This window comes from Parasteatoda tepidariorum, chromosome 8, assembly GCF_043381705.1.
Source record: "Parasteatoda tepidariorum isolate YZ-2023 chromosome 8, CAS_Ptep_4.0, whole genome shotgun sequence".
NCBI classification, from domain to species: domain Eukaryota; kingdom Metazoa; phylum Arthropoda; class Arachnida; order Araneae; family Theridiidae; genus Parasteatoda; species Parasteatoda tepidariorum.
The window spans coordinates 73,545,741-73,566,512 of record NC_092211.1 but is presented as its reverse complement, the minus strand read 5'-3'; the positions used below and the strand labels follow the sequence as shown (position 1 = coordinate 73,566,512).

General features: G+C 29.7%; 1 protein-coding gene across 1 annotated transcript; it reads right to left on the bottom strand.

The window, feature by feature from the left end:
- Positions 1-810: 810 nt before the first annotated feature.
- On the bottom strand, positions 811-20,761 carry LOC107436335 (sodium-coupled monocarboxylate transporter 1). The gene is made up of 11 exons (XM_043054806.2): positions 20,345-20,761; positions 16,982-17,047; positions 16,792-16,911; positions 15,204-15,358; positions 14,996-15,136; positions 13,833-13,971; positions 11,487-11,694; positions 10,418-10,572; positions 8,449-8,639; positions 6,778-6,878; positions 811-2,260 (listed from the first exon to the last, which is right to left on the bottom strand). Exons 1-11 carry the CDS (start codon positions 20,684-20,686, stop codon positions 2,160-2,162), a joined length of 1,719 nt encoding a protein of 572 aa, XP_042910740.1. The 5' UTR covers positions 20,687-20,761; the 3' UTR covers positions 811-2,159.
- Positions 20,762-20,772: the final 11 nt, after the last annotated feature.

The following is a 20,772-nucleotide window of genomic DNA, read 5'->3' as shown; positions in this document are numbered from 1 at the left end:
AAATTGTATGAAAATAATTGATTTAGTTCTTTTTTTAAATTTCGCATAGATTTGATATAATATATTTGATACAAATAAATTATGTTTTAAAAAAAAATATTTGTAGTTTAATATCTGAACAAATTAAACAAATCTTGTCCTATCATTTATTTTTATATTTGATCTGTATTTTGGTAATTTTCCAAAAATTTAACGATATAATTTTTAAATAAAATATTACAAGATTGGCTTGAGATAAAAATTTTATTTACTTTCAAGAGATAATTTTACCATGCACTTCCATGCTTATAACAAAGATTTATTAAAACATAACAAGGACTTTTTCCTTACAATTTTTTTAAATTACCTAAATATCACTCATCTGGCCTGTTTGAAACTTTTTCTTAAACTAATTTAATTTATTTAAAATTTTTAGCACCAACATTTTCAGTAATAAAAGTTGTATTAAAAATATCTGTATATTGGAAGGAGTAAAAATATTTTTTGTATCCATTTAGTTATTTCACTTACCTAAATTTGAGCTGTTATTTTTCTGAATTTTAGATGATACAAACATTGATTTTTAGAAAGAGAATCAATTTTTTAACTGAATTGCAAGCACTTAGCTGCTTCATTGATAGCGTGTTAAAAAAATTATATTAATCAATTAATTATCTAAAAATGTGAAAAAGGCGCTTTTCCATTCAAAATGCATGTTGGATACGGTAAATACAAAATGTGAAGTGAATAGGGAATTTCAATCAAGTGGATTATTTAATTTTATCACTTTCAAATAAATATATACTCTGCAATAAAATAATAAATAACACATTTAAAGGTTTAAAAAACTCTTTATTTTTATTTCATTTTTAACAAAGAGATATAAAAGCAAATTGTCGAAGAAAATTTGTTTCATTTTATTTTATTTAAGTTATTTATATTCAGCAGAAACAAATTTAGCCTTACAAATTTCAGCTATAGATACAAAACTAAGAAATTTAAACAGCTCTTATCCAGTCATTTCTTTTTCCATTTTATGTGTATTTACGTGGTTCTCCAAAACCCTAACAATATCATGTCCATATAAAATGTAACAAGATTAACTTGAGACAGAAATTTACTATTATTCACTATTTGTACTATTTTACAATTACATCTATTATTATTAATCTGCTATTACTATTATTGCATATTATTTTATATACTTTCTAGAAATAATTTTCTCATGCAGTTTAATAACAAATATTTCTTAATATGTAAAATGTACAATTCCCATAAAATTTTTTAAAATGATTGTACAATCATTCTCCTGGCCTGTCTGAAACTTTTTCTTAAACTCATTTAATTTATTTACATGTTTTACACTTACATTAAATGTTTTACATATTTTTGTATCCGTTTTAATTATTTAACTCTTCAAGGTTTATCACTTAAAATTTTTTCCCAAGGATTGCTGTTATTCCCTTGGCCTAGGGAATTTTTCTATAATTTTAGGGGAAAATATGGAATTTACAGTCTTTTCCTTTAGATGGATTGAGAACTTTGAAGATATGATTCACCCGATGTTCTAATAGTTTTGAAGTTCTAAAGTGAGGTGGGTAAAAAATGCTGACATCATTCTCCAACAGTTTTATTATACATGAAAATACATATTTTTAAATAATGCATATTATGATGTGAAGTAATAATGCAAATGTGTGCAAACAATGTATGTAATAATGTGAAGACTGTTAATAGAAGCTTAGCATCAGGTCATATACATAAAAACTATCACACGCCTGTAGTGAAGAACAAATGCTGATTTCTTCAGAATTTTCAAAGCACTTAAGCTTTTATGAATACGTGATTTGAAAATGTGAAATTTTGGAAAATCACCCATCTTATTTTAGTATTTAACTGCCTGTTACATCATGTATGCATGTGCAATTACTTTCGTACCTAACATGAATTTAAGCACTCTGAAAGTTGCTTAATTATTTTATCTGTTCAAATATTTTTACATAAATTAATATAGAAAATAATGAGTACTAAGTCATAATTTAAAAAGTTCTTCTTTAGAATGCTACCAAAAGACTTCCGATATTGATTCCGACTGATTTAATTCAAATTGGAAATGTCTTGATGACCATAATAACGGGATCTTTTTCTGCAAATATATTACATTATGTTAGTGTTAAGTTTTACTTTAATTCCAGATTAGACTCATCATTTTTGTCCATCCAGAATCGTGTAACTGGGCTTAAGTATTTGGAATCGGCAGGTATTACATTCTTTTTCCAACCTGAAAAATAATAACAGCATGTCACACAAAGTAGAAATTATTAAAAGAAAAGTTATAGGAGGTCACAATTTCTTCTGCATCACATGCAATTTACTGTGTATGACAGAGATTTGAAAAGATGGGCTTTGGATAAAGCGTTTAAGAATGATCTTTATGATATCCAAGCCCCTACATATTTTATGATGGATTTCATAACTGACCAATGAATTACGAGTTGTAAGGAGACGCATTTAGCAACAGAACTGAATTTATTTCCTGGGATATTTCTTGAGTCTGTGGTACGGAAAATTCGGGGAAACTTAAAATTCTCTTAAAATTTGAATATATCCTCTTAAATAACTTTCGTTCTAATGATCGGATTGTTACAAACTAAGAGTCAATCTTAATGGTTACCTGGGGTGACCTCAAGTATGCTAATTAATTAGTGCTAAGTATTAATTAAGTTACAGACACAAAGTTACAGACACACGAAATCAGACACAAAGACGTACTTTCTCTGAATAAACATATATTTTTTTACATATTTGGAAACCTGACCCTTGAAATATAGACATTAGATAGACAAAATTGTATGGCGAATTTTTGCATGAAATTATCTTTGGGTAAATGGGTTTTATAAGAGGGTGAAATTTTTTTTTGGAATTGCTTAATTAGTTTCAAAAATATGATTAAAAACGCAAAAAGTGAAATCAACATTAAGGGGTCCGAACATTGAATCGCTCTCCTGACCAAACTATGGGGACCATTTCTCCCAGATTGCGTCTACCCCCTATATTTTGAAAGTTAAGAATTCAAATATGTTTTAAAAAATATATGTTTATTCAGAGAAAGTATGTTTTTGTGTCCGATTTCGTAACTTAACTTACAGTTAGCACTAAATAATTTGCATATTTGAGATCACCCCAGGAACCATTAAGATTGACACTTAGTACGTGTAAAACCGATCATTAGAACAAAAGTTATTCAGGGTGATTTTTTCTCCTTATTTTGCTGACTGTACGTGATCTATGTATCGAATTGTAGGGGTAGACTATACTTTAGGGTGCCCCTTGATTCTTGCCAAGTTGTGATCACGGTATCTTGAAATCCAATTGTGAATCTGATTGGTTTAGACTTAAGCGTTATTTTTAAATGTTCAACTGTGTATGTAATTTCAGAGGTCCGTTAGTTCTACGTTGGATACCGGCTGGTAAGGTTACTTTTGCTTCTGGTCAATAAGATCGAAGGTATGTGGGCAATCATAAAAAGGGACTTAAGAAATAAATGTTACCACCAGTCCGGTACTACTACAGACGCCTTTTTCGATTCGTATTTCGAAGAATTTATGTGGTGATGGAGGCACACAGATTCTATTCGTGATAAATTTAGACAGAATCTAACTGCTTAGAGAATTCTCTACACCTATATCTGAGGATATTCAAGCTTAATGAAGAAGTTAGTTGTTTTTTTTTCCCTTTTTTTTCTGTGCTTACTCCATAAATTTTTGTTTCGATTCCAAAATGCATTTTATTGGGTTCATTAATTTTGCTTATATTGGGTTCATTGCAATGTTAAAAAGTTTTGGCCGATGTTTTGCTGAAATTTTCCGTTGTTTTATTGAAATGTCACTTTGTTTTGGCAGTCATTCCTGTTACCACGGTGTTTCTCGCAAACAGGAATGGCGCCAAAATAAGTCGCCAATTTCGCCAAGGGGCACTCTCAAGTATATTTTTACCTAATTGCAGTATTAGTTTAAAATATGTCCGGAAGCCATTTAATTACACGAACCACCATAAGTATAAGTTCGGAACATTTCAGTATAGTAGGCAGCAGAAATATTAAAGTTATTTCCTTCTCTTTCATGAGATAAGATAGAAAACTCATCCAAAACACCCTTTACGTGCTGTACTACTACTACCTCATCACGCAGCTATCTATCCATAACTTGAGTAATATAATATGACTGCTATTGCTTGAAAAAGGCACCAGTAATTGGTATAACAGCATGCAGCACCTTAGGAGCGTATTACAGCCATTTTAGAAAGGATGAAAAATTTATTCAAATAATTACTTCGTATCTAAGATTCCATTTGTATAAAAATATAAAATCATTCTAAATAAATGCTTGACGTATAACTAACTATTCAACACTACTGAATTTATTATTACTTAGGACAACCTAACAAAAGAAATATAAACAAATACTTAACGCATAATTATTTATAACGCATAACTTTACACTACTTAATTATTACTTAAGACAATCTAACTGAATGAATTATTATTACAGGCTATAGTGTTTCCAATTTAGATGGAGAAATATCTGCGTTTTTGTTTCTAAATAAAAGAAATAAATATATAGGTAATAGCTCTTGATAAGAATAAAAAATATTATTTTGACCGCAAACTTAGGCCCCTTTTATCTCACCAAATGAGCTACAGAGAACATCACAAACTACTTTTGGCACAATTTGATATGATTTAATATTAAGCTATATTTTACCTTATTTATCTGAACACTCAAAAATCTTAATAAATAACTCATTCATAATTAAGATAATTATGTTGCTTATAGATCTAAAAATATCCGTTTCCATTTTATTAAATGTTCAGACTGAAAAATTATTTTAAGATATTTGAAATACATTCTNCCCCAGGAACCATTAAGATTGACACTTAGTACGTGTAAAACCGATCATTAAAACAAAAGTTATTCAGGGTGATTTTTTTCTTCTTTATTTTGCTGACTGTACATGATCTATGTATAGAATTGTAGGGGTAGACTATACTTGAGGGTGCCCCTTGATTCTTGCCAAGTTGTGATCACAGTATCTTGAAACCCAATGGTGAATCTGATTGGTTTAGACTTTAGCGTTATTTTTAAATGTTCAACTGTGTATGTAATTTCAAAGGTTCGTTAGTTCTACGTTGGATACCGGCTGGTAAGGTTACTTTTGCTTCAGGTCAATAAGATCGAAGGTATGTGGGCAATCATAAAAAGGGACTTAAGAAATAAATGTTACCGGCAGTCCGGTGCTACTACAGACGCCTTTTTCGATTCGTATTTCGAAGAATTTATGTGGCGATGGAGGTACACAGATTCCATTCGTGATAAATTTAGACAGTATCTAACTGCTATTAGAGAATTCTGTACACCTATATCTGAGGATATTCAAGCTTAATGAAGAAGTTAGTTGTTTTTTTTCCTTTTCTTTCTGTGCTTACTCCATTAATTTTTGTTTCGATTCCAAAAGGCATTTTATTGGGTTCATTAATTTTGCTTATATTGGGTTCATTGCAATGTTATAAAGTTTTGGCCGATGTTTTGTTGAAATTTTCCATTGTTTTATTGAAATATCATTTTGTTTTGGCAGCCATTCCTGCTACCACGGCGTTTCTCGCAAACAGGAATAGCGCCAAAATAAGTCGCCAATTTCGCCAAGAGGCACTCTCAAGTATATTTTTACCTAATTGCAGAATTTGTTTAAAATATGTCCGGAAGCCATTTAAATACACGAACCACCATAAGTATACGTTCGGAACATTTCAGTATAGTAGGCAGCAGAAGTATTAAAATTATTTCCTTCTCTTTCATGAGATAAGATAGAAAACTCATCCCTAAGTCCCATTACGAGCTGTACTACCTCATCGCGCACCTATCAATCCATAACTTGAGTAATGTAATATGACTGCTATTGCTTGAAAAAGGCACCAGTAATTGGTATGACAGCATGCAGCACCGTATTACAGCCATTTTAGAAAGGATAAAAAATTTATTCAAATAATTACTTCGTATCTAAGATTCCATTTGTATAAAAATATAAAATCATTCTAAATAAATGCTTGACGTATAACTAACTATTCAACACTACTGAATTTATAATTACTTAGGACAACCTAACAAAAGAAATATAAACAAATACTTAACGCATAATTATTTATAACGCATAACTTTACACTACTTAATTATTACTTAAGACAATCTAACTGAATGAATTATTATTACAGGCTATAGTGTTTCCAATTTAGATGGAGAAATATCTGCGTTTTTGTTTCTAAATAAAAGAAATAAATATATAGGTAATAGCTCTTGATAAGAATAAAAAATATTATTTTGACCGCAAACTTAGGCCCCTTTTATCTCACCAAATGAGCTACAGAGAACATCACAAACTACTTTTGGCACAATTTGATATGATTTAATATTAAGCTATATTTTACCTTATTTATCTGAACACTCAAAAATCTTAATAAATAACTCATTCATAATTAAGATAATTATGTTGCTTATAGATCTAAAAATATCCGTTTCCATTTTATTAAATGTTCAGACTGAAAAATTATTTTAAGATATTTGAAATACATTCTTAAGCTTTCATCCATTCTAAATTAAAGTCCTTTATAAGCGGCAAAACATGTTCGTGGATTATTACAGTTGATTAAAACCAGAGAATAAATAAAAAGTTTAAATGTATTCATGCTTAAAAATGTTAAACGATAATAATTCATTGCTCATGAAAGCAAGTTAATATACTTACCACCCGTAATTAAAACAGCAAAAATTGTGAGTAAAATTGTCAGAAGAAATCCAACGAAAGAATACCACATAAATGTCATTTTGTAGAGTACAAAGGGATCTCTGAAATACAAATTCCTTACTGTTTTTATTATGTTTATATTGAAGTCAACTTATTTAATATTTAACCAATATAAGTTTTAAATGACAATACTTTTGGAGTGCAAAATGAGTATGCTTTATGAGTGCAATACTTTAATAGTTAATGACAATACTGTAAGAGTGCTTTCACCAACCTGGATTTAAGTCAAAGTATAGTTTTTTTTCCTCTTTTTCGTAATATTTTTAATAATTTTTTGATGATAGAATTATAGTTCGACAATAATTTCGAAAATGTTAGAAGTAAGACGTTTTTTTTATAACACTGAGAGAAACAGCTCGTTGCACTATAAATTTTCCGGATTTTTTCTCAAAAGCTTAAAACTACAAAATTAAGAGATTATTAATTCTGGAAAGTTTATTTTATGCTGTACATTTTTTAAGAAACTTTTATTCGTGAAAACATATTTTAACGTATAATATACGAAGACAAAAATATTTTGAGATCTCTAAAATACGGAAACATATAGTTCTGGATGGCATTTTGGAAAATGCTGATTGTAGAATTATATTTTCATTATTTTATAAGAAAAATATTATTTAAAATTAGAATACTGCTCACTAAAACTCTTAATTTATTAATGGATGGCTATCTTAAAGGTTCATATTATTTGAAGGATACTTAGAGTAAATATCAATCTTTTTTTTGTGGAAATTAAATAAAAACGATTAAAAATATATTTAACTCGTTTCTCTTTCGAAGAATCTTTCTCCGGGTTATATTTATAAACCCATGAAAATTTCATATGAACGCAATTTTCTTTGCCGTATATAACTAATATTTAGTATATATTGTTTTTCGAAAAGAAAAAAAAATACATTGATAGATATTCTAATAAACTTTATTACCTTGTTTCAAGCTATAACGTTGTATGTATTTTTAAAATTTTTAAACTGGTAGCTTTTTCTATGAATATAATAAAATAAAAAGTATTCATTAGCAATGCTTAATAAACAAGAAACGCACACGCACATTCAATTAATTATCTATAGGTAAATACGGGGGAAGGGATATATGTTACTTTATGTCTGATGTTGGCCTTTAAAAAGAATATTTAATTCACAAATTTTTGTTAAACATAAGTTTTTGAATTAGCATTTTAAAGGATAAAAAGTGAAACTATAAAAAGTGAATTATTTGTTAATCTAAAACTTTTTCCGTTTTTTTTCCGTTACAGTTTAATCCAGAATTAAAGAAAAGTTTCTCCAAATAACCAGTTGTTTGTCAAGGTAATTGAATATGTTAAAACTCCACAATTTGGAGACTACCATCCTGTTGACGACAGTGTAGTAATCATTAAACACAGGCCGGATGTTTTGAGCAGACAATGTAATATAAATAGATTTGAAGCAGTATGGACTTCAAGCCGCGACCGGAAGTAAGACCTCAACAATGGCAGCTCAATGCCGTTTTCACAGTTCTTACTCGAAAGTTAGCATGAAGTATACATTTCTAGAAGATTAAAAAATGACTGTTTTGAATATTAAGCTTTTAAAGCAAATAATAACTTCTAAAAAAATTATTCAAACTTACTTTTCAGTATTTGGTGGTGGTAATAGTGATGAGGATACATTAAAAATACTTTCAGACATTGTTTCATTTTGTGATGAAGGACACATGCTATTGCTTAGAGGTAATGTAGGTTGAACATATCTGGCATATAGAGAACTTAAGGCTATCCAGGTCATTATTATATAAGTCACTACTGCAGCAAAGGAAATACACTGAAATTAAATAAATTCATATTATTCTACCATTATATAATTAATTTTTTTAAAATTTAAACATTTAATTTTAATTTTATTTTTTAAATTATATGCTATGAACATTGATATGAATATGCATGAATATTTACATTATTTAACGATTGAATTTTAAAATTAGTTTTAGATGTTTTGATAATTGCTCCGATTGAATTGAATTTTGATTTGCTCAGATCTGGGGCCCTTAAGGAACTCACTGATTTCTCAAAGTATTGGGAAGCAAGAGAACTTTTAGGGTAATGAACTCGGTCTTGTTTTGTCATCTCATGTACATATTAATACTTTTGTATCTCTTTTAGACACTTATACTTTTTGCCTTGCCATTGGAAATAAAAAGAAATGTTTTGATAACATAATACTTAGTAATATATACCTAAAATAGGTTAAAACTATAAATAAGTTGAGAAAATCAAACGCTTAGCGAGAATGTGCTGAAAAAACCTTTTGCAAACTTTGAATGGTGTAAAAGCAACGTTTTCTTTACAAGTTGTTTTTAAGTTATTCCTAATGTGAAAACAATGATATGGGCACTAGCTAGCAAGATAACTCCATTTAAAAAATTATATGCACGCAAAATTATAATAGCAAGTATGTAATATATGTAATGCCCTGTGTGCAACAAATAAATATATGAAATGAATTCCAGAATAACTTTTGATCTAATCATAGGATTTTCACTTCACAGTTAGAAATGTCTCGGCAAAATGGTCAAATAGCAATTTTTTTATTGTTATTTTTCCATATTCAATCAAAACATTCAAATAACCATAAAAAATATGATTTTCAAATTGTTATGAGTGAAGAAAAAGAACTTCAATGAATTTTTTTCCTAATACGGAATCCAGAGTTTCACTCGACAACCAATTTCAATAACAACCAGAATTTCACTCGCGCTAACTAGGCCCACCTTATGAAGTTATTTTGCTCCGGGCAGTTGGGCACATAGCCTAGCTGAGAGGGCTAATCCGTCTATCTCATGACCGGCTGAACAAGGGTTCAAAGCCCAGTGTTGATGCTGCAATGTTCCTTTCATTCTTGAAATACATGAAGAGTTTCCAGTGTCTTGCACTCTTCAATTAGTGACCCTGAACTACAAGCATACCTAACGATCATTCAAGCATAAATGGTGCAACCCCCACAGTTACAACGCATTTAGTTTTCAGTACAATGTGTTTCTATTAGCAACTGTTCTTTCCATTTTATTCAGAAAAAGCCTAGCTCACCAAATCTAAATTCTCTAGAGGCATCCTATGTTCTTGCACAAAGAAAAATTCGATTAATTTCTTACTTAACAAAAAAGTCTGACACGTTGCTTTGAAGAACATATACAAACTAATTCTGGAGCAAATTTTCCAACTAGAAAATAAAATAATCACGATAGCACTAAAATACATCAGCAAATAATAAATCTAGCTTATATAAAGGATGTTAGCTCAGAACGCTTAAATAACACTGATTAAACACAGTTTTAATTAGTATTGATATCTTACTGATATTCGCAATACGCTTACATTAAAAATTTAAAACAAAAGTAAGAAATTGCCTACTTTCTAGTATATCGAAAATTTGTTTGAATGTCAATTAAAAGATGGTCAAGATGGGGATAATCAAACTTCATAATACTTAACAGTTAAAACAAAGCGACATCTGTCAATATCTATAAAGTAATGGACGTGGCTAAAAAATATAAAGTTTCCCATAAATAGCCTATTTTATGAATCTTACAGAATGAAACTTACTTTGTCACCAGCTTTTCTTGTCAGCATTCCAAAGAGAAAAACTGCACAAATAATACCTTGAGGTAAGGTATTAAATACTTGAGTCAAATGGCGAATACTGTCTGCTTGTTGAAAAGCAAAACTCAAACCAATGCATAGTCCACCATAGATAACAGCTTTTAAATAAAAACAAATTGTAGAAACTGAAAATGTTTTCAAATGAAATAAACGAAAAGTATCTAAGTTTTGAAGCAATATATCTTTCGATTTACTTAAGAAAATAATGTTATAAAATAACACTATCTGCATTTTTTTTGAAGTTTCTGTTAATACCTTTTTAAAATCATACTGTGAGGACTGATTCATTAATCTTCAATCAAAACGAACTTTGTGTTCGAGACCATATACAAGTATTATTAATATATTAATTATACTAGTTATTTATAACTGTATTACTATGTTAGTTATACTGGTTAATTATGTATAATATATCACTTAATATACTAAATTGCTAATAATGCAAGGCTTGCAAAGGGGGTAAATTTAAGCAGCATTTACTTTGATATTTAATAAACTATTAATATTTATTAGAAAATTTGTACATATATTTGTAAAGGTATTTGCAATAAACTATTGAATTAAATAATTAATTATTTTTAAATTAATTAATTAATTAATTTGCATTAATTAATTAGTTATATGCACATACTTGAATACCTGCCACCATAAAGGCAGCTTCCTGAACGAGAACATCATGCAATACTGACTATCAGTCATAACGCCTCGGGTCACATGCAATTCTGAGCATCAAAAACTAAGTCGAAAAGTACAAGCACCGAGAAGGAGCACAAGCACCGGAATTAAAACAAGGTGGCTGTTCAATTTAATCTCAGCCGACAGCATCATATGAGCAATCACATCACAACTCAAGAGTAAGGCCCTCTGGCCGAAAGTTAATCGCAATGCACCAAAATTCATTTAAATATATTGAATCGCATTCAGAATTTATTTAAATAGATTATTTTGTTAAGAAAACTTTAATCGAATAGTTTCTGCTCGTATAATATTAATGAAGTCTTGAGATACTTACACACAATTTTTGCCATTAGAATGATTTTCAAATCAGAAATGTTCCACTTTCTGAAGATTGGTATTAAATAATCTATGACTGTCACGGTTGAAGCAGAGTTTAGACACGAAGAAATAGTACTCAGAGAAGCACTGAAGATACCAGCTATGCAAAGACCTGTCAGTCCTGGATAAGAACTAAATCTTGTTACAATGTAAGCTGGAACAATCTAAAAAGAGATTAAAGTACAAACATTTTACTCTTACTTTCGTTACGAGTAACGAGATTAAAAGTATTGCCATGTAGGGGCAAGAAACAGTGAGAACCAGACAGAACACTTACTGCGCCACTGTTTGAGAAAAGAGATGCTTAATTCCCACAATGATATCGTTTAACTTAGCACCATATAGAGGTAGTAGTAAATTTAAATGATATTGTATTTTAACACATAGCAAATTTTCGTGTGGCGTTGAAAAAAAATTACGTCTATCAGAAAAAAAATCACGTATATTAGAATAAAAATAATAGATGGTTGTTGATATGACTTACTTTACTTAATTCTCTTCGCACCATTTGGCGCATAAATCCACAAGTTTGGCATTCCATCATTATCGGTCAAGAGCAGCTTCGGTCAAGAGCACTTTCCTTACTCGGCTATCCCAGGATATTTCCTTTCTTTGTAATGATTTGTCAGCAGGTTAGCTTCGACTAGCTTCCTTTCAATTTTTTCGATATTGAAATTGATTTTTAGTATGTTATATTTATAATATATTTTTAAAATATTTTTGAATAAAGTAAAATTGCCAAGTCTAGTTAAGTTGACCAGTTTTTTTTTAAAATTTTAAGTAGAATTTACTAGTAGCAAGCACATTATAAATAATAAAACATAAATTAAAAGTGAGTTTACTAGTATCAATAAACATTAAACAATTATAAATATTATTTTCTTATGCTAAGAAGCAAAACTGTCTCATTATAGTATTGGAAAAAAAATAATAGTGTTTTAATTTATTTTGAGTGTTAAGTTATTATAAGCACATTTTTCGCAGGTGGCTGGGATAGCCTATCTGGTACATTCGAGAAGTAGAAAGTTTGATCCCAACTAGCCGGAGGAGACTGGTGCATCTTTAATCTGTTGGGGACACAAAGTACTCCTAATTCACATAACAAATCAATACCTCTAGGAGATGGGGAAGATTGATTTTCTTTGACATTTAATTGCGGGGAAGCTCTTATAGCGTAAAGGGTGATCACGCCTATGTCTCACCCATTGAGCTAAGAGCTTCCCCCGCAGTTTCAGAATTGAAACGAATGCAAATACTTTTAAAGCTTGTTTATTTTACTTCAAAAAATAATCAATAACAATCCTAACTATGCTTAGAAGCATAAAAAAATAATAAAATTAAAATAAACGAAAAGCAAATTTTCACTGCTTTGAAAATCCTCGCAAAGGCTCTAACAATCGTCCTGGTGACGCCTTATTGAAATGTTTTAAAGATAAAATATGATGGATCTCAATACGCTTAAATGCTGATAAATAAGTAGCTCAACACTTTGTAATGATGTAGAAAACCTGGTGTAGAGAACGAGTTATTTCGTTCTTAGCTCAGAGCGAATATTTCTGGAAGAAGAGTTGTCTCATACACCGCGACTTAAGAAAATATCTTATAATTTGTGTCCAGCAGATTCGAATATTTATAGACATTTAATGTCTGTAGCATGCATATCCCGAAAAAAATGTAAGGACCAATAGATTTTTTTAAAAAGTACATTATGTGTACGAAAATAATGATAAAAATGTAACATTATCGTAAACTTTAACTCAAAAATGGATTGCGTGGCTCAAAGAATATAATTTAGTTTGAAAGAAAGTCTTACTTCTATAATTATCAGCATAAGAGTATATTATTATAGTTTATATTAGGAGAATCGTTCTGGTTCATATGATATTTGTTATCAGGATTTTATTTTCAATCAATAATGCATTTACCCTAGTTAGTGATGCAACCTTTCACAGCTGGATCGAAAATTAATCGAAACAGATCGAAAAAAATTCATTGGTTTTTAAGACTAAGGAATATTTTTTTAATTTTTTTATTTCCAATGGCAAGGCAAAAGGTACAAATAGAAAGATGGGGATATTTAATGCGCCGTAGCGACATTACTTTTCGTTCCAACTAACAGTATTTCTATAAGTATATTATTATATTATATAAAAGTATTATTAATGCTATTTCTTTTAAATGTTTTTTGTTGTTATTTTAATAATATTTTACTATATTATATTGCTATGTATAATAACAGTTTAAATTGTCATGAAAGCATTACATCCATTTGTTTAATTTACTTTCTACATTTGGTACTTACTTGATCATATTTTCTTATTCCTGTTCTCTCTTTATTTAAGATTGGATCACAATTATAATAAACACCATATAACACAAGTCCTAAGAAACAGCATGCTGTGTACATGAGACACACTGGGAAGCTACTCATTCGAAGTGATCTATAAATATTTAATGACATATTTGGATAAAAATATTCTGCATTTTATTTTAAAATTTAAAGGCAGAAATGGGAAAAGTATAAATAGGAAATAATATCATTGAAAAATAAATTGCATTATATCATTGAATAGAATATCAAATAAAGTTTTATGAAAAGAGATTTGATTTACGAAAATTGTTTAAATTTCCCGATTCAAAGTTAAAGAATTAAATTTAATTTTCAAAGATTCAAAGTTAATTTTTAAACCTCTGTTAACAGTTTAAGAATCATTAAAAGGTTTTACAGTGTGGAATGATAAAATGGATCGTAGACAATTACAGCTTTGTTGTTAAATAAGTAATAATAGATAAATTTAGTATTATTTTATTACGATGAAAACGTTCCTTTTTATGTTTAAATATTTTTCTTACAAAAAGGGAGAATCGTGGAATGTATAATTCACAATTTGTTTAGATTAAATTGTCAAGATTTTAAATGGTGGGAATTTTAGATTGGTGATAGAAGGACAATTAATTCTACTTTAAGTTACCATAAAACTATTAAAACATGTGTAAAATTGATGTAATACATTTTTCAAAATCAGAACAAGATATATTTTTCGAGATCAGGATAGAATTTTCGTTGCAAAACATTACAATTGACTGTAATATGTTCCTAGCTATTATGCTGCCATCTAGTATATATACTGAAAATATGAAAAGTACATATTTGGAAGCAATCAACTATTAATTTTTGCAATTTTGGTGTGCAGTGTGACGTGTTTTTTGCAACTAAAACACACAAAAAACATAGCTCAATACAGTAAACATGATTTTGATGCGAGATCAGAAAACGTTACATCTTTTTGACAATTTTGAACTGCTCATCTAGGTTCTGTAATTACGATAGAACCAGAAACTTATGAACTAATGCATTTGGAATTCAGTATCAATTCGAATTGGCATTTGATAGTTATTTCTGAAACCTATAAAAACATATTCATATGATCCACACTCAATGTTTTTAGATCGTTACATACATACGATTTTGCTCGTTTAATGCTACTGAGACTGAGTAATCTTTGTACTTCAACTTGGTTTGTTCCAAAAAAAGACACTCCAATCAATATTCCTTGAGTTGCGCATGCCCAAAATCCATACCTCCTGGTTATATCTGGCATGAACCTGTAATGTTACAAAAATAAGACAATGCCGTATGCGATGAGTTTGATAAATATGAAAACATTCTTACTCGAATAAGTCCAGTCTTTTACCAATTGCAGCTTTTTGAAAGAGTTCAGTAATACCACCTGCATCACCGATACCTGCTATGTAAATTGCTAATAAACAAGTTACCATTAAAATAGCTTGAAAACAATCCGTCCACAAAACAGCTTTAAGTCCACCCTAAATATTAAAATTATTACATAGATATTAGCTATTATGCACGAAACCGACTTCATTCATATTTTTCTGTACTATCAGCCCATCTTATTGAGGAAGCAACTATGGCACACCTAATATGGTGCACCCTGAAAGCGTGGTCAACACAGCTGAACTTCTGATAGCCGAATGACCAATGCCCACATATGAGTGAACAATGAAAAATAAGCTTGTATGCAATGATTGCGCCCCTTGGACCTTGTCATCAATTTGAAAACTTATAAATAGACGCACTCCTTAATTAAAATTGCACATTTTTTGAAGCTTTTAAGAAAACTATGAAGAAAATTTTTAATACATAATTATAAATTTTACATATGATAATGCATTTTTATGTCTCTAGGTTATGAAGCAACTGAGCAAGTAGAGTTTTAGAATTCTGTGTGATAATCATACGCAATTTGTTCTCAACATTAAAACATAGATTAATCAGGATGGTTCGCGAAAATTCCAAATATCTTCAGTGTCACTATTGAAAAGATACGTAAAAGGCTTTATAACGCCATGATAGCTGTAAGCGTTAAATGCGAATAATGTTTTGAAGCATAAAGAATTTTACGTCTCAGAAATGACCTCCAGGGTACACGTGGCGACCAAACCGCTTCCTTTAGATTTGTCAGTGGGCATACAAAGAGCTTCACTTTCAGTGGACAAATTAAACTTTTTCCAACTTGTAAAAAGTGCAACTCCAGCGGAACTAGTCCTCCCCATCTACTTGATTGCCTGGATTTCACCATGGAAGAGGTTCTTGAGAGACCTCTCCTTTTGAGACTCACGGCCTCATGGATCTGGTATAGCTCCGCTATACCAGAATTGAAATACCCTTTAAATACGAAACTATAAATATATATAAGAGCAATAAAAATATTTTATTTATCCATATTTGCATTTTGTGAAATTTAATAATTATTCATCGATTGTATTGAATGTGTTGCTGTGCAATAAATATAAAGTATTCCAGTATAAGCCCGCTGAGAGCCAGGGAGGACAAGGAAGTTCCTAAATTTCTAGACCAACGACATGATTTATAACGAGTTCAGAATTAACGTTTGCTTCCCAAACAAACTGTCTCCAAACGATCTGAAACTGCATGGGCTTCAAGCCGCTTCTTGGGATAGATCGCTAGTCCTTCGCTACAATAAGTTTACGCATTCAAATTATTTTTTTAATGGATTAATAATAGTTCGTTGCAAAAGATAATTGCGATAAGTTTGATAAGTTTGCGATAAGTTAGATAAAAAGATAAGTTTAGCCATGATAAATTTAAATAAATAAATTAAGATTGTAAATAGTAATTTCCATTTAATATAATGAAAGAAAGAAAACGTTACTGGAAAAACAAGTTATAAAATTTAATATTTCTGAAAATCATGAATCAATTTAAAAACCAGTCTCACCAAGGAACAATAAAAAGCACAAACAGCTCCCAAGGACACAATGGACACTTCAAAAGACAAGTCTGTAACAGCACTCAATGCCAAAACTGCTCCATAAAGAGATATGGACATGTAGAAAAGCTAAAAGAGATCTTAAATTAAAAATTATTTTCTTCATTCGTTTTGATGCAATACAAATATTCATTCTTACCGTCTGCAGAAGAAACATAACAGACACCAGATATCTAATGATTCGTCCATATCGCATTTCAAGGTACTAGAAAATTAATTTTGAAAATTATTAAAAGCAAAAATTTTTAGATATAAATGTTTTTTTTATTTTTTACAATTCTTAATTATAAGAAGCATATTCATTGAACCGCATTGATTGGTACAGATCAAAGAGTACCATTTTTAATGCGTACCATAGTTGAAAATTTTATATAAGTAATAATATTTAATTTTGGTTTGTATTTTCCATTTTGACTTTGTCTTTAGAGTTTGTAATTTCGCTTTAGATTTAGATTTTTTATTTAGCTTTGTAATTAGATCTATAGTTCATGTAGATCAGGGGTTTCCGACTTACGTGTGGCCGGGAACCGCGATTAAAAACGCCAATCAAATGGCGGGCCGCAACTTTATCAAAATTATATATAGGACTCTTTTATGTTTGTAGGAACATTAAATATTACTGTCAGATATTTATCAAAGTTTTTTTAATACCAAAAGCAAAATAACAAGTATTACAAATCATTTGATAAATTAAAATTTTTTCGACTATATAGGAATTACAGAAACAAAACAAGAAATTCTCGGGAATCTGAAATTAAATTTTTTTTTCTTTTCCGCTCATGCGATATTCAATTCAAGGAATTTAATTAAAAGATGATATTCATTCCCTCTTTTATGCAATTTAAAATTTACAAATGTAAGTAATTTCGTCCAAAATGAGTGGTTTCAAGAAGTTATATGGGAGAATTTCTTTGCGAAAATTTCTGATACGCACATGTTAAATTATATTCACAAAATACAAAAAAAAAGAAAAAAGAGCAACATACACAATCATTTTTTCGACTATTTAGGAATTACAGAAACAAAACAAGAAATTCTCGGAATCTGAAACTAAATTTTTTTTCTTTTCCGCTCATGCGATATTCAATTCAAGGAATTTAATTAAAAGATGATATTCATTCCCTCTTTTATGCAATTTAAAATTTACAAATGTAAGTAATTTCGTCCAAAATGAATGGCTTCAAGAAGTTATATGGGAGAATTTCTTTGAGAAAATTTCTGATACGCACATGTTAAATTATATTCACAAAATACAAAAAAAAAAAAGCAACATACACAATTTTGTATTTGAATAAATATTTTCTTGGGTGCAAAACCTGAGAAATATTTTTTTGCACCGTTGGTATGTTAAATTTAACAGAAACGAAGAAATTAGGATTTTTTAAACGAAAGAAAAGTACTTCAAACCATATAGATTTTTTACGAAAGTTGTCGGCAAAAAAACGACAACTAATATATTTAAGTTCGCGGGCCACAAAAAGAGGCCTCGTGGGCCAACTGCTGCCCGCGGGTCGCCAGTTGGTAACCACTGATGCAGATCAATAAAATTATTATTTCAAGAAAGACCTTGAGAAAATAATTGTAAAAAATAAAAACTGCAGAAATTTTCTATATTTTCTACTCTGGTGAAATTTAATATATTTAAAATCTGCTAACTTAAACCGTATAATTGTATATTTCGAACTATATTATTTGATATTCTAGTTTAAAAGGAGCGGAAGCATGATTAAATTTAACACCTCATTGAGGTAGTATCAAATTTGTACCCTCAAGTACCGATATTATGGTTCATTTAACTATGGATTTTTGAGTGAAATCTTAGAGAAATATTAACAGTTAAATGTCAAAGGGGTGAAAGTTTTTTGTTTGTTTTCATAGTCAAATTCATGAACTTAAATAGAATAACTGAGATAATGATGAAGATTTAATGAACGACAAACTTGTTTTTCTGAAATTTCTTAGGAATGAATATATCAATACACTGGAAATGGAAAACCGAAGGTACAATTTCAACCAGAAATAAGAAAAATCACAATGTGTCGCAGTTGGTGAATGTTTTGCCAAAAATACTCGATAAACAATGGCGTCGCTATCAGAATTTCGGAGTAACTTGGAAAAATTATGTAAATGCACTGAAAAATTTCATTTTATTGTTTTTTTCATTTATTTTCGTAAATAAGCAGTTTTGAAATTAATTAAAAGATTTTTCTCAATATTATTTTTTTATATAAGTCAAAAGGAATGATATAAAAATACGCTTGGAACAAAATTACTGTTTTATTTAAACACAAATTTATCAAAGTGTATAAACATTTACAGAGAGTAGCGATATTTTGGGATTAAATTCTATAACTTTATATATAAAAATTATCATTATGCTTTTAACATAAACTATATAACATACTGTAAATATGTTGTTTTGTAACAGTATTTTTGGAGTTCAGCTAAAATTGAAAAAATTTTTTAATAAAAAACAAGTTATCCGTTGATGTAATTTGCTTTCTAGTTTACAAATGAAGAGTTCGACTTGAAGTAAGATATTTGAAAGCCACACTTTTCCAAAAGTGACATTTTTAGCTCCAAAACTTTTCCTTAGTGTTGTTTCCATATAAGTACTTTATCAGTTGTCTTTTTTCTTTAAAATTTTTAAAAGATAACACCATTAATTCACTGACATATACTATTACAGGGTAGTCACTGCCCAGAAAACTTATATAACTGGTTGATAAAGATCGAGAAACAAAATGTTTTAATCTCATTGTTATCAACTGAAAGTTTAGCAAATTAAACACCAGTGATATAACTCTGGCCAACTGAATTTTCAAAATTGACGTAAAATCAAATTCACGATAACTTAATAAAATTTTTCCAGACTACCCAAGTCAAAATGATTGATGGTTCTCCATTGATGGACCAACATAATCTTGATATTAACGTTAAATAATTCCATCATGAGAACCATTATATTTTTGATAATAACCAACATAAGTAACCATCTCCTTAAAGTAGGAATGCGGACTGATTTATGATGGACCAACAAAGGAATAGCAACATGTTTTGATGGTTTGTTTAACCATCAGAACCATGTTGAACCATCAAAAATTCCCATTAAACCTTCAAGGAAATGTACAGTTGGAACCATCATGGACCATCACGGGTCATCATGGATTGATGGTCCATGAGAATCAAACTTCTTTTGATGGTTAACCATCATAGTATTAAAATAGCATTTTCCATCATGAAATGATGAAAGTTTGTTGGCATAACAAAAACCATGAGGGCATGATGGAAAATGTTGGATGATGGTGACCATCAAATGATGCTGGACCATCATGAATGGCACGGAAAGCAACATAAACCATCAAAATTTTTTGATGGTGTCATCAAGAATTTTCACTTGGGTACTGTGAGATTTATAATTATATTGCCTTAAGCTCTTACATTTACTTCTCATTATCAATTTAAAAACAAAAACTTCATTTCAAAAATTTCAATTTCTTACCTCAGTTATGCTTGAGACTTCACAATTGAAATACACTGGTATGATAACGCTTGATGATATAAGCATTCCTATGGGTACCATAAAAGTAACGACGGAAACAGCAATGCCATATTTGTAAACTTCAGCTGGCGATGAAAGGAAGGAAGACGTGGATGTAAGAGTAACAATGATAGAGAAGATGACTGGATATTTTGGCATGTTTCTTCCCGCCAACAAATAATCCGAGGCTATTTTCTGCTGACCTTTGAAATACCTTGCACATAACCCTATCCCAGCTGATAACAAAAGTGTCAAAGAAATAATAACATAATCGGCAACACCAAGACTGTATTTCTTAAACATTTTGATTTCTTTGTCGGATTTCAAACTTTTGTGATTTGCTATAGCTTATTAAATGCGGTAAAAAGAATCTTCTCGTAATCAAACGC

What these genes read in the sequence shown, in the direction of transcription:
- LOC107436335 (XM_043054806.2), bottom strand. Translation starts at nt 20,686, where the DNA reads ATGTTTAAGAAATACAGTCTTGGTGTTGCCGATTATGTTATTATTTCT. An exon ending in AAGTCTCAAGCATAACTGAG is followed by an intron (nt 17,048 to 20,344) that starts GTAAGAAATTGA and finishes TTAATTTTCTAG; the next exon opens with TACCTTGAAATGCGATATGG. An exon ending in TGCTGTTTTAATTACGGGTG is followed by an intron (nt 2,261 to 6,777) that starts GTAAGTATATTA and finishes ATTATTTTTCAG; the next exon opens with GTTGGAAAAAGAATGTAATA.